The 13,085-nt window shown below is 41.3% G+C and overlaps 2 protein-coding genes across 5 annotated transcripts; one reads left to right on the top strand and one right to left on the bottom strand.

Moving 5' to 3' along the window:
* Positions 1 to 94: 94 nt before the first annotated feature.
* fbxo45 (F-box protein 45) lies at positions 95 to 3,832 on the bottom strand. The gene is made up of 3 exons (XM_012815110.3): positions 3,314 to 3,832; positions 2,171 to 2,527; positions 95 to 1,090 (listed from the first exon to the last, which is right to left on the bottom strand). The coding sequence occupies exons 1-3, from the start codon at positions 3,629 to 3,631 to the stop codon at positions 905 to 907; spliced, it is 861 nt and encodes a 286-aa protein (XP_012670564.1). The 5' UTR covers positions 3,632 to 3,832; the 3' UTR covers positions 95 to 904.
* A 993-nt stretch (positions 3,833 to 4,825) lies between these two features.
* On the top strand, positions 4,826 to 12,394 carry fam168b (family with sequence similarity 168 member B). 4 transcript variants are annotated; one of them, XM_031583484.2, is made up of 7 exons: positions 4,826 to 5,003; positions 7,078 to 7,156; positions 7,334 to 7,414; positions 7,830 to 7,972; positions 9,121 to 9,304; positions 10,376 to 10,500; positions 10,953 to 12,394. In XM_031583484.2, the coding sequence occupies exons 2-6, from the start codon at positions 7,087 to 7,089 to the stop codon at positions 10,486 to 10,488; spliced, it is 591 nt and encodes a 196-aa protein (XP_031439344.1). In that variant the 5' UTR covers positions 4,826 to 5,003; positions 7,078 to 7,086; the 3' UTR covers positions 10,489 to 10,500; positions 10,953 to 12,394. The 4 variants fall into 4 exon arrangements, with proteins under 4 accessions (XP_031439344.1, XP_042566277.1, XP_042566279.1 ...); XM_042710343.1 differs by lacking the exon at positions 4,826 to 5,003 and adding an exon at positions 5,909 to 6,742; XM_042710345.1 differs by lacking the exon at positions 4,826 to 5,003 and adding an exon at positions 5,914 to 6,179.
* Positions 12,395 to 13,085: the final 691 nt, after the last annotated feature.

Here is a 13,085-nt window from a genome sequence, read left to right on the forward strand (position 1 = left end):
GGGTCCCCATCAGTTGAAAACCCCTGCTTAATAATTAATAACATATGATGTCCATACCCATGTGCTAAAGAACAACCAGGAAGTAGGGCACAGATCACTTATCAGGACTGGCACCATTAGACTTTATTCTCGAGGTAATAGGGCCTCGCTGATACCAAGGATAAAATCTAAGAAATAAATATTATGATATACTCGTACACCACAGCAGAGATGTACAGTAACATACAACACGGCCTAACCCTTCCACCCGTGTTTCCTCTACACAAACAACAACAGTTTAAGAGGGTATACTGCATGCAACGGTTTTCCTCTCTCACTGATGTAGCAGTACCACTTTTGGAGATCCAGGTGACACAGGTATTGTTTGTATTTGTCCTCTGAACATGATCGAAAAACCATTTTGGCATACAGTCAAAGTTTAGCTTTGCGCCATATCTGTTTGTGCTATGAAATCAAAACACCTCATGTTTTCACACTTACTGAGGCCACCTTCACCACCTCTGTAACGGAACTGCAGTGCATTATACATTTTTTTTGCCACATATCCAATCTGATTTGGCTTTTCTTTTGACAGATTAACACACAGCCCATCGGCGGTGTCATTTCATAAGTTATGTTTCTAAGAAAAAAAAACTAACAAAAGAAAAAAAAACAACAACAAACAAGATTCCATCCCCGGCAAATAACATGATAAAAGAGTCCCAGCAGCTAAATTTTGGTTCGTCCATAGATGTGTGGGTTGTTCAGAAAAGCCTGCATCCAAGCACCCCACTCCACCACCTGAAGGTCCAGGGGAGCTTGCGTTCACTCCTGTTGTGGAATGTTCAAGAGTCCACAAAGCGCCACCCCTCCATTGGCACACCTCGTCGACCATCCATGCGGGATCCTCCTCCTGCATGGCACGCTACCCATCAAGAGGCTTTCCCAGGTACACCATTGTCACTTCTGTGTTGCCGTACACGGCTGAGACAGCCGGGAAGAGGCAGGTTTTCGGAAGCCCGCGGAACGCTACACCCAGGAACTCAAAGCCTCTTTCGAATGACAAAGTCTTGTCGTCCATGTCCAGGATCACACGTATTCTTTCTCCTATCTGGAAGATAAATAAGCAATATTACAACACAGACACAGAACTCTCCGGCCACATTTCCACCTGGCTTTAAAATGCGTTCTTGATGTTTGGATTGCAGTCGGATAATGCTTGACCACATGAAGGAACAGGTGTAAATGCACTCAAGACGCATTGAGGACGGATTGCGATCTGATCGGCCAAACCAACTCCAGAGATAGTTATGACCTCATTGAACACAAGTGCAAATGCAATTGCATTGCCAATCCCCTACAACAACGACATGGGCGGAGGCATGTAATGGCATGCGACTGTTCCAACCCAGCGAGGTTTTGAAAAGCAAGCAATCACAATAATGCAGCTTCACGGACAGCTACCATCTTCTTCTAGCTTTTTTCTTGGATCCGTGCAAACGAGAGGAAGATGTGATGTTAGCTGGACACAGTGATCGGATCTTAATGTGGACAGTGGAGACAAATATTAGTACCAGGTGTAAATGTAATCTGATTAACATCATATCATATATCTAAATACAATCTGGATATGAGACACATTTTAATGCTAGGTGTAAAAAGCCCCATTAAACCCAAGTGTAAATGCAAATGTGTTGTCAATCCGCATACAACAATTACGTGAGAGGAAATACGTAATCATGTACTTCTTCCTCCACTTCGAAAAGCAAGCAAACACAATAGAGCAACTTTACTGATGGCTACCATGTTCTTCTTCTTCTATCTTTCTTTTGTTGTTTTTTGGACCCACGAAAACGAGAAGGTTAAAGTCATATCTAGATGCAATCTGGATACAAGACACATTTTAATGTCAGGTGTATCTATCTGTGATGACAAAAACACATGTTTTCTAATGCAATGTTTGAACTTACTTTACTGAATATCAAGTCTAGTCAGTGGAATATGACTATTACAATCTATCTAGTCAATCTAATCTACTTTTTTTTAGACATTGTCTGTTCCATACAGACTTTCAAGAAAAAAAAATCATACTGCAATTATCTCACTTCATATGTTGTAAAAGAATGTCACTGTTTATTGCATGTACCCTGTCAAATATTTGTAATTTGTAATAAAAGTGCCTCCACTCCACCTGATACTTGGGTGCGTTGTTGCATTGTGGGAAGTTGCCATTAACTTCTCCGTTATGAAGGAGATTGTTGTCCACCAAGTTCCATCCCCAGCTCTGATCATCACTGCCCAGAAGAGCTACGTAACCTTGGCACTGCATGGGGGCCCGTTTGGTGGCAATGCCAATCACAGCCACGGTGCCCAAGGGTCCCTCCCACCAAACCTCCCAGGCATGTCGGCCCTCGGTAAAACCGATCTTTCCGCGGGCGCCGTCAGTGCTCTGGGCGATGGGGTTCCGATGAAGAGTGAATCCGTTCTTCTTGACGTACACGTTCCTCGAGCAGTCATGGGAGCTAAGAGCGTGTTGCAGAGATTTCAACTGAAACAAATGAAAAGGACTTTAACGAACATTGACTACACAAAGTTACATTTACAAACTAGTCTAGCTGTGATAGACTAAAGGCTAGCCAGAGACAGGCTAAGCAATAATGTACAGCCCACATGGTTGCGAAGCAACTGCCTGTCAGACCCGGTAGGGCCGCTTTGGCTAAGCCAATACACTGCCTCACTAGTCATTCAATTGATAGACAACCTGAAATCACAACTATAGCTGAGAGACCGGATAAACAAAGGGGTTGCCAAACAGGTGCCAGGTCCATTGCTCTATTTCAATAGTTACAGTTCTACAAAAAAGGAGAGGGATGGGGAAAAAAATAGTGCTAGTATCAGAACCCGAAGCTGCGCGCACATAACGTTAAGTGATGGTTAAGAAATATGGAGACATCCCCAATATATAAAGGTTGTGGCTGGAAATAGCCATGTTATCTAATCGGTCGATGCACCAGAGTTGAAACTGGATGATTCCATTAATTTAGCTAACCTTCTCAGTAAATTCCACATAAATAAAGATGCAATATGCCAGTTACCCTTGCCAAACCAGCAAGATAGCGAAGATACCAAGGCTAAGAATAACATTAGCGAGCCAGTTAGCTAAACCAGCCAGCAAGCTAACAACTGATGTCATAAACTGTGGCCAAGCTAAGCTAACGACAAATCTCAGCTAATTTCCTATTGATGATCACCGTTCAAAATTGTTCTTTACGTATGATACCCATGGCATGTGTAAAGCAAAAAAACATAAACTGTTTTCCTTTGTTGACGTTACCTTGCCCTTGTACGTAGGTATGTTGCAGAGAATGTCAGAGCGTAGAGCCTCCTCGCTGAGGGAGCGGGCGCAAAGGCTCCGCCACACCTCACTCTTTTCATCTGCTAGGACGTGGTTCCAGTGCCAGCAAACTAGAGAGCAGCGCATCATGTCGGGTAAATCCAGATAAGAGAGCACATGCTCCAGCACCCGAGATGGTAACCTCCCTGCTATGCCCACACATCCACCGACTGCGCCAGATATAAACCCAGCCGAGCTGCAACTTGCGGCTGCAGCACCAATGCAAGATGACGCCCCTCCGACAGCCGCTACAGACATTCTCTGATTGATCGCTGAAACTAACCGATAATGTTTGGCGGATCACCCCAAACTCGAAACCGGGTAAACATGGATTAATCAGACGAAATCTTTTCAAATTCAGTTTGCGTTATGTCAGCGGTCTTCATAATTCAATGGACCTAGCCCGCTGACAACAGCGCGAGGGCAGGCTACGGACAGGAAAAGGGACCAATACAAATCTGTGGGAATACAAGACAGGTCCTAGAAGTTCATGTGAGGAAATAAAGAGTCAGAAAACTCATGTCATGTACGTCATATCACAGTTTCATCTAAAACGATTTAGACAACCTTAAAACATGCTGCTATTAAAGGACAATTCGTTTTACTCGGGGTTATTTCTAAAGAGTTTCAAAACTTTTATACATCTGCTAGGGCCTCAAAAAGGACAGCCCTTATACGCGTAAACATAGGATTTTCCTAGGCGATAAATGAACAATTCAAAACTGTCCCATCAGTACTGCCAGAATTTAATATAACTTGCCTGAATTTGAAGAAAAACGTATTAATAACGATGTATCATAATCAGCATGCTCCATTTACGATTGCGATTGTGAAAGCTATACACATTATGTCTCTGCATAAATCACTTACAATTTAACGTCATCGTCATCTCAGTTTAAAATAAGGATTCAAGAAAATGAGAGGTATCCATCAGGGCTGAGTGCTTTAAGTCAATGAGGAAAAGCCAAAAGCCTCACACTTTCAGCGTAAGGGAAAGTTATCATGTAGGTTCTGTTTGTGAAATCAAGTTTCTGTGAATCATATTAATGCTATGAATCTAACAGGCCCACTGCTAAAGGCTACTTGATATGATGATCTATGATATCCCATAGATAACACTACGTACACATTTGTAAAAGTAAGTGATTCACCGATTATAATCTAGAACAGACTAGATTGAGTTATGTTACTGTTTTGTGTTCCTTGTTATTTTAAATGAGTAAAGTGAGATTAATAATGATTTGGCTTCTATTTTAGATTTCACACATCATATAGTGCATAGGAACTGTAGTTGTTTGGTTCATATAGTTTTTCCAGACCTTCTCACTGTAGTCATACATTGTCTTTATCAAAGCTCACAATTTTTTTTAGAGAACTTTTGAAATGTATGTGTTGTAACAGATGTGTGTGTTTGTTTATTTTCACAGATTGTTCTTAGGGATTCCCATCCTGTGCAGCTACAAAGCTGCCAGTGTACCTGTGTGGCAGGGACAGCTTTGTGCTACGGCATGGCAGCACTTTTGTATCAGACTGCACGTTATTCCCAACTGAAGATCACCTCTGTTCCCCACTACACAGCTGCACGGAGACTGAACAGAAGTGGCATAAACCAAGAGTAGTTATCATACAAGTAAGATCTAGGCTACTTTATGCTAACAAAAGCAAAACAATGTATATGTATTTGTCTTTGTCACAGGAGCAACTTGTATAAGGTAGTCAATTCGCCTCTGCCTGAATTTTCCACACTCAGTGAATGAAGTTGACCATGGCCTTCCCAGTGATGTGGCGCCACTGATGAAAACTATGGCGAATGATGTATCATACTTGTTCTAATATACTGGTTGACTATGCGTTCGAAAATGTGAACCCAAGGACATGTGTTATCCTATCGTATGCCAACAAATGTCATATGTATGTGTGTATACATATAACCTCTTTTGTATAGGCTAATTAACTAACAGTGTACCATAGATGATTAGCATTGGAGTGTTTTGTAGATTGTCTCTGTCTGAGCCAGCAAAACGGTGAATACCAAACCCAAATCCAAGAGTCTGGATTTGTTTCCTCAGATGCAGGATCTCCTCTCTGAATGACAAGTTTTCATCAAGCGCTAGGTCAACAACAGCGGGATCAGGAGCCGAAGCATAATTGTTGTCCTCGATTGTAGCCTCCTCTCTGTAGCGTTGTTGGTGCGTTGAAACTTAAACTTTCTCTGAAACATTGTTACCATCTCTCATAGCAACAGTATCGGTAATGAAAGGGATTGAGCTGGCTGAGATTTTACCGGAAGTACGTCTGAACCACCGTGTGCATATAGCAAATTCAGAAGTGTATGGCCAATCCGTTCCATCAGTACTGTAAGCATTTAATATAATTTGCATGGATGCATGAAGAAAAACGTATTAAATAGCGAGGTATTACAATCAGTATGTTCCATTTATGATTGGGATGGATCAATTGGTGTGAAAGCACAGCTTTCCGATCCAATCAAAGATAAAGATGTCACAGCATCTTTGACCTCGTTCAAGACGAACGTAAACGACGCATTCACAGTGCAGAGCGAATTCTAATGATATGCATAACTTTTACATGTGACCTTTTCGTACCCGCATCATGTGATATGGGTGCAATCACTGTGGAGCCTCAATGAACGTACTCGGAAGTGACGCCCGTTGCTAGAGGCTTGTTACGCAGCATTCCCAGAGAGGAGGACAGAGAAAGGCAAATCGGAACGAAAACATCAAATTCATTCCCGACTATAGTATTTCAGGACACAATCGCTGTTACTCATACAGCACTTACGACCGTAAGTAACATATTCAATATGATCATATTCATAACACTGCTGATTTAACCTTTACCTGTTGCCAAGATATATGATCGAGAGGTGGATGAAGGGTGAATGAGATAACCGGGACTGCGAGATGCTGAAGCAGCCCTGCAGTGCAATGCAATGCATTGCAATTTTTTTTGCGCGGCCTGTGTCAGGCGATGAATCTTTGTCGCATATTCTTGGACGACTGAACACCATGGTTAATTATTTTCTCGAGTGTTGAATCAGGTATCCTACTTGTAGCAATGGTGTTAACGTGTTGTAAATCATGTAACACAACAGTATACAGTCAGTGTACACGGACGAGACGAACAACGTTAGCACTTCAGCTAGCTAATTGAAAGCCATGCTTCGATTACACGCATGGTAACCACACAATTTCTGGTCGACTGGTGTGTACTGCATCTTGAAGATACAGCGATTTTTTTTATTCCGTTTGACCTCATCACCATGTTGTCCTGCTGGTGAAAATGAAACTGAACATCGTTCTCAATTAACCTTGTTAAAATGGCGCCAGTATGTGTTTACTAGCTAAGGTTTGTACCTTAATTGTTGTTGTTTTTAACATAATATGCTCTTTTGCCAGGTTGTTTTTAAATACGTTTCAGTTTGTGTGTCAGTTTGAGGATTGTCTGAATGTGCTGCAACAGCTTTTGCTTTGTTTTATTTACGTTTCGGACTGTAGTCGAAACTGTACATCAATTATTCGATCGACTAAGGTTAACCCTTGGATTTACAGATAGGTAAATGTAAAAAAAAACTTGAAATAATTTGGTGAGGTTGTCATGCCTTAAAAAATATCCCAATTATCCTATGTTTTGGCAGTGCAGAAAATAATTATAGGTATAATTTGTCTTTCTTTCTTTGCAAGAATTCAAACATGAATCCAGTCTACAACCCTGCACAAACAGGGGTCCCATACGCCAACCAAAAAGGAATGGGATACCCAGGTAAAAACGGAATTCTCCTAACGTTGTAGTTTGTTGTTTTGATCCTGTATCCTACAGCCGTTTGAGATTGCCATGAAGAGCTAGTCCTTCTAGCCTATTTGTCTTTGACCTTGAAGATATATGTCTACATTGTCATTGTCAGATCCACCCCTGATCTTCATCTCTGTCTCTCAACAGCGAGCTTTCCTGTGGGTTATGCTGCTGCTCCACCTTTTTCTCCCAATATGTACCCCGGAGCCAATCCTGCATTCCCCACAGGTAAGAGACTTAGCCCAGAGGGCTTTTCGTAGTGCATGGGAGAACTGGAGATAGACATGCGCCTTCTGGCTAGGTTGCCCTTGCAGCAGAGTTTCATCACTCTGGACGTTGCAGAACTTCAAATGAAGGAGAGTGCCAGAGTTTTTAGGGGTATGCTCACGTTTTTAGGATGACGAAGTCAGAAATAGTTCGTAGCTGTGGACTATTGGCTGCTTCTTACTTTGCTGCCACAAATATTTGACCATTCAGCAGCATTTGCATCTTTTGTGTCCCTGTGCACAAAAACATGACACTCCAGTGCATTTCCATGATACCAAGCATGGGCACGCAGACCCAAAACCACACGCCCTATAACATGGACTGCTTCCTCTCTAAAGCCGTGGTCCTTTATTGAGCTGTGTTTTTGACCTTGTAGGGTACGCTCCGGGGACACCATTCAAAATGTCCTGTTCTCCCACCACTGGTGCTGTCCCGCCTTACTCCTCATCGCCCAACCCTTACCCTGCAGCCGTCTACCCAGTGAGGAGCACCTACCCACAACAGAACCCCTATGCACAGGTGAGTTTCAGCCTATGTGTTGTGCACACTGTGTGATTGGTGGATCCCACACACAATTGTACAGGATTTGTGTTCACCTGGATGTCTCACTGTCCTGTACTAATGTTTAGGCCAGCTGAATATGTGCATGTGTCAGTGACAGACTGTTTTTTGCTGTTTAGACTTCAGTTTTTGCTGAATTTTTTTTTATATATATGCCTCACTTGGCAAGACATCTTTGCTATTTATAAGCCTTTGCATTAAACATGAAGGCATATTTGATTTGCATGTGTTGTGTATGACTGCAGTAGGTTCCCAGTCTCTGCATGTACAACTTCCACAAGTCTGTTATTTGTGTTCTATTACACTGGGGTATTAATCACTACAGGTTAACTTGTTGTGTGACAGAAGTATCACAAGCTGGTAAGACCTTGTGTCTGTAAAATATTGTAAAATATAAGAAGTGTAGTTACAAGTGTCATGGAAAGTTATAGGTAAGGGAAGAGAATTTAGCGGTTTATAATTGATAAGCTTGTCACGTTTCCCCCCCCATCTTTGTCTTGGTAGGTTGAGAGAGGATGCTTCTTAGGACTTTGACTGAATTAGATATATAACTATCTGAAGTTGCCTGAAAGCAAAGTTGGCCTCTGTGGCTGAATTGTGTGTCTTGGGCAAACACGGCATGCTCCACTGGTCTTTCCTTTTCAAGCTCCAGTCAAACTGATTATTCTCATCATTTTCACAGCTGGATATTTTCCAATTACACATCTCTACTAGGGATTCAGTCGCTTTAGCGCTCAAGGTTTAAACCGCCGTCGCCTGCCATTTTAAAGAAAACACCATCTTAGTCCTCTGTCAATCCTTTGGTGGATTTTATTTTCCTGTCATGGCTATGGTCTATCAGAGTTTAACATGGCATAACATGTTTGTCTGAAGTGCTGCTGGATGGCCGTAAACAGCAGGTTGTGTTGGTTGCTGTAATGGAATGTATGTTTACATTTGCCCTGCACGTGTTTTCTTCCTAGGAATCAAAACCCTTGGCAGAGAAATGGCTAGGACTTTTCTCTACCAACAGTTGAGCCTACAGTAATGGCACCTTTTGTTCTCTATATCACCTTCTCTCTCACTCTCCATCTCTATCTGTTTCCACCCCCATCTCTCTATTACAGCAGCAAGGCGCTTACTACACACAACCCCTCTACGCCGCCCCACCCCACGTCATTCATCACACTACCGTGGTGCAGCCCAATGGGATGCCAGCTGCCATGTATGCCCAACCTCCCCGCCATAATGGTGTTGCCATGGGAATGGTTGCAGGGACCACTATGGCTATGTCAGCTGGTAGGTATCAGGGTTAGTGCCTATACATGTTTCATCTCTAGTAGTCACCAGACACTTTATGTGCTTTGTAGCAGCAGTATTTACTACGGGTGTACATCTCTCCCTTACAAGACGATCCCATATGTATGTACGATATGGTTCAGGGACGATGCATTTGAATACAGAAAGATGCGATGCGATCAGATACAGTTCTTAACATTTGCCTAGTGTAGACATTCCTTATCCATGATAAATTAAGTTAAGCCAACTAAAGTGGCATTGCTTACCTTCAAATAGGTATACTTCATAAAAGAGCAAAGAAGTATTTTTATATGGCACGGCAAAAAATGGAAGTCATTGTGTTTATTACTTTTCCGATAGACAAAAAATACTTTTTGTGACATTATGAATATAAACTGAAGTCTGTCTCACACACTCAATCCCAGGTGCCTCACTTTGTCAGTTAGTTAGGGGGAGAAATATGAACAAAATATTCTGAAAAACGCAGATGTCGTTGCCCTTCAGTACATGGCAATTCATTAACTTTGCAAAGCCCCTTTAACACGGAATACAAAATTAATAGACTATTAATATCGAACAACAACGCATCAGTGAATTGTTACGCCGCTTGTATTAACGTATGCATTTCCATGGTAGAAAAAAACAACAAAAACAAACAGATGTACATAATTACAACTCCATAGTACTACACCAACACACAAGGTTGATATAGCAGCATGTAACCTTTCTTTGCTGCAGAATATGGGTTGACCCTGAGGCTAAAGCCCTGTGGAAACTCTACAAAAGTAAGTCAGTAGGAACATGCAGGCTTTGAATCGTTGAAGGAAGGTTTGTGTTGTATTGGCAAAAAAAGCAGTCTTGTTTACATTCTTGTAAACGTCAGGATCACTGGAATGCATTGCAACAGCTGTGCGAATGCAAAAAGAGTCACCGACTTCACTCGTTAGCCGAGACTGCAAAATTAGCCTTCACACTGAGGATGTTTACATTCATTACTGTAATCTACACTTCCCTCATTGAGCAGGCCATTCCGATGAGCCAAACACGTTCGTTATCTAAAGGTTCCTTCCATCCTCTCCTCAGGGACCTTGTTAACGACTCACTCCCCCACTCAAGTGCCCCCTCACACGGTCCAGATGCCCCAATACCGACCCCCTGGCACACCCACCTACAGCTACGTGCCCCCGCAGTGGTGAGCAAATGGCACGGTAAGAAGCCCTTCTCTTCTCCTTTCCTTCTTCATTATCCCAAGCTTATAGATGTTTTTCAAAGATGGGCAGAGATGGCTTACACATGACATGTGGACATGTGTCAAACGCTTACATCCACACTTTGGACTATGGCTATAACTAAGATGGTATGTGAGTGCTTCTCTGTGCCCTGGGAACAAAGCTCACCATAATGAAAGCCTCTCATTCATTCCGCTGATGGTGAAAGACGGCAAGAATGCCTATGAACATAGGGATAACGGCTTGTACTGTACTTTTGTAGACTGCTATAATTGCCTGTCATCACTTGAATCTAGGAGGCAGGTCTAGCCATTTGACTTGAGCCTGTTTGAAGCACAATAGTGCCAGATTTGTAAAATCATAATGAATGTTTAAACTGTGTAAAAGGATTATTATTTTTTTTTAATCATTATCTCTCATTTGTTCCTCAGGTCAGAAGATGGTAGATATGCATTCACGAAGTCCAGTGTTTAACAGTTGGTGCTGATATCGCACAGCGTTATCTGACTAGTTGTTTTTCCTCAAACAAAATATGAATCTTAATCCGGCGATAAGCAGAAACTAAAAACAAAGTGTTCAATAAGACCATAAGGAAAGGGATGGAGTCGTCCCCCTCAACACTACATTTCCCAGCATCACTCTCTCCCCACCTGCTGCATATCTTGCGTCAGATGACTAGGTCTCTATGGAAACTTGTGTTTTGTGGACTTGTCTTGCAATTTTTTATATTTCTAAACACTTCAAAGGGGTGCAAAGGGAGTTCGAAAATTGTTTTTATTTGGAATCCATATCTAGTTGAATGCATGTATATATTGAAAATTGATATTAATAATAATAATAATAATAATAATTCTAGCTCAATCTACCTACCATGACCATTGTTAAGAAGCAAAAATCCAAAGTACAGTTAAGTAAGAAAAAAAAAAAGGTCAATATGGAGTAAAATTAACTTTGTATAACAAATGCGCAACGTCTGGAGGAATCTACCATGCAAAATGCAGTGAAGTATCTTTTGAGTCTTTATAGTTTGGGTGGGGGCTCTGGGTAAATGGCTATGTTTTTTTTTTTTGGGGGGGGGGGGTACATGCTGCCAGCATGGTTTCATTTCTTTAGGCAGCGTTGCCTTCATCTGGCTTTCTCTGAGGGTAGAAGGGGAGGTTTTGAGCTTGTGCCTCTGCTTTAGATAAACCGCAGACACTCCCATTCCACTAAGTCACCATACCTTTAGCTTTTTATTTTTTTTAGATAAACAGCAAACACTCCCATTCCACTAAGTCATCATACCTTTAGCTTTTATTTTTTACCCTCAGAGTATTTTGGAACAAAGTATATGTGTGTATGTGCGCATGTCTCATTGCCAGTTTGCCTGTGTGAGTTATTTTTTGTTGTGTGTCAAAAAAACAGTGGAACAGGCCTTGTGGAGTTGCGTGATTGGTGGTGTCTGTGAGTGAGGTTGTGTGTGTGTGTGTGTGTGTGTGTGTGTGTATGTGTGTGTGTTTCACGCCTTACTCCCTGTTTTTGCTTTGGTTTTTGTTGTCACGTCTCTACAGCGACAAGAGAATCATTGCAAATCTGACTTTTTTTTAATTATTATTATTTTAAAAGGAGATTTCTTTCTAAATTGAATTTGGTTGATAACCTGACACTACTGAAAGACACAGATATCTCAAATTGGAGTTGAGTCAGAAGGGCCCAAATGTTACATTGCTTTTTTTACCTCACAGTTGCACCATAACTGACTGATTTTCATTGTCTTTTTACTTATCTATATAGGTTGCCTTTGTCACCTCAGTTAAAGAATGTTTTGTAATGTTTTTTTGTGGTTTTGTTTTGTATTTTCAAGAAAGACCAAAAATAAATACAATTATGAGAATTGTGAGTGGTTTATCATTTTCTACTTGTGTAATACACTTTAATGGAGCCTTCAAATGTAGATATTTTGTGTTAGCCTACACACATCTGAATCAACATATGTTTGTCTGTAGCAAATACTGTAGCTAATTGTAGACATAATTAATGAGGTACGCTAATCTTACTTGGACTTTTATGCAATGGCTTTCAGATGTAACTGGATGTGAACTGCAAGAACTAAATTCGCCTAATTTGTAGAATTTACAAACATTGTATCTTCTGATTGAATCCATCAGTTGCAACTTAGTCCACCCAGCTGAACAACATTTAGTTTTGGCACTGTCGTATACAGAGCAGTGTAAGCGCTCTGAACATAGTACTCTGACAACTGAACATGTCAAGATAGCTCATTATTACAGACATTAGGTATATCATACTGCTGTTGTAGACCAAATAACAATAAAGTCACTAGAAAAAAAATATTTATAGGGGACTCAAAGTTGGAGGCATTTAATGATGATGTGTGGCATCAATAGGTGTTTGTACCATTGTTCCTATATTGTGATGTGGCATACCTTGACATATTTCAATCGTCTCTTGGAAAGCTTAACTGGAGGTGTAAGATGATGTCATTTTGGAGCTTCAGCCTACAGATGCGTACACAGTTCTCCTCAAAAACACATTGCCCTAACTATTTTAGCATGAACTGAAGA

Source organism: Clupea harengus, chromosome 17 (genome assembly GCF_900700415.2).
Source record: "Clupea harengus chromosome 17, Ch_v2.0.2, whole genome shotgun sequence".
Taxonomy (NCBI): Eukaryota; Metazoa; Chordata; class Actinopteri; order Clupeiformes; family Clupeidae; genus Clupea; species Clupea harengus.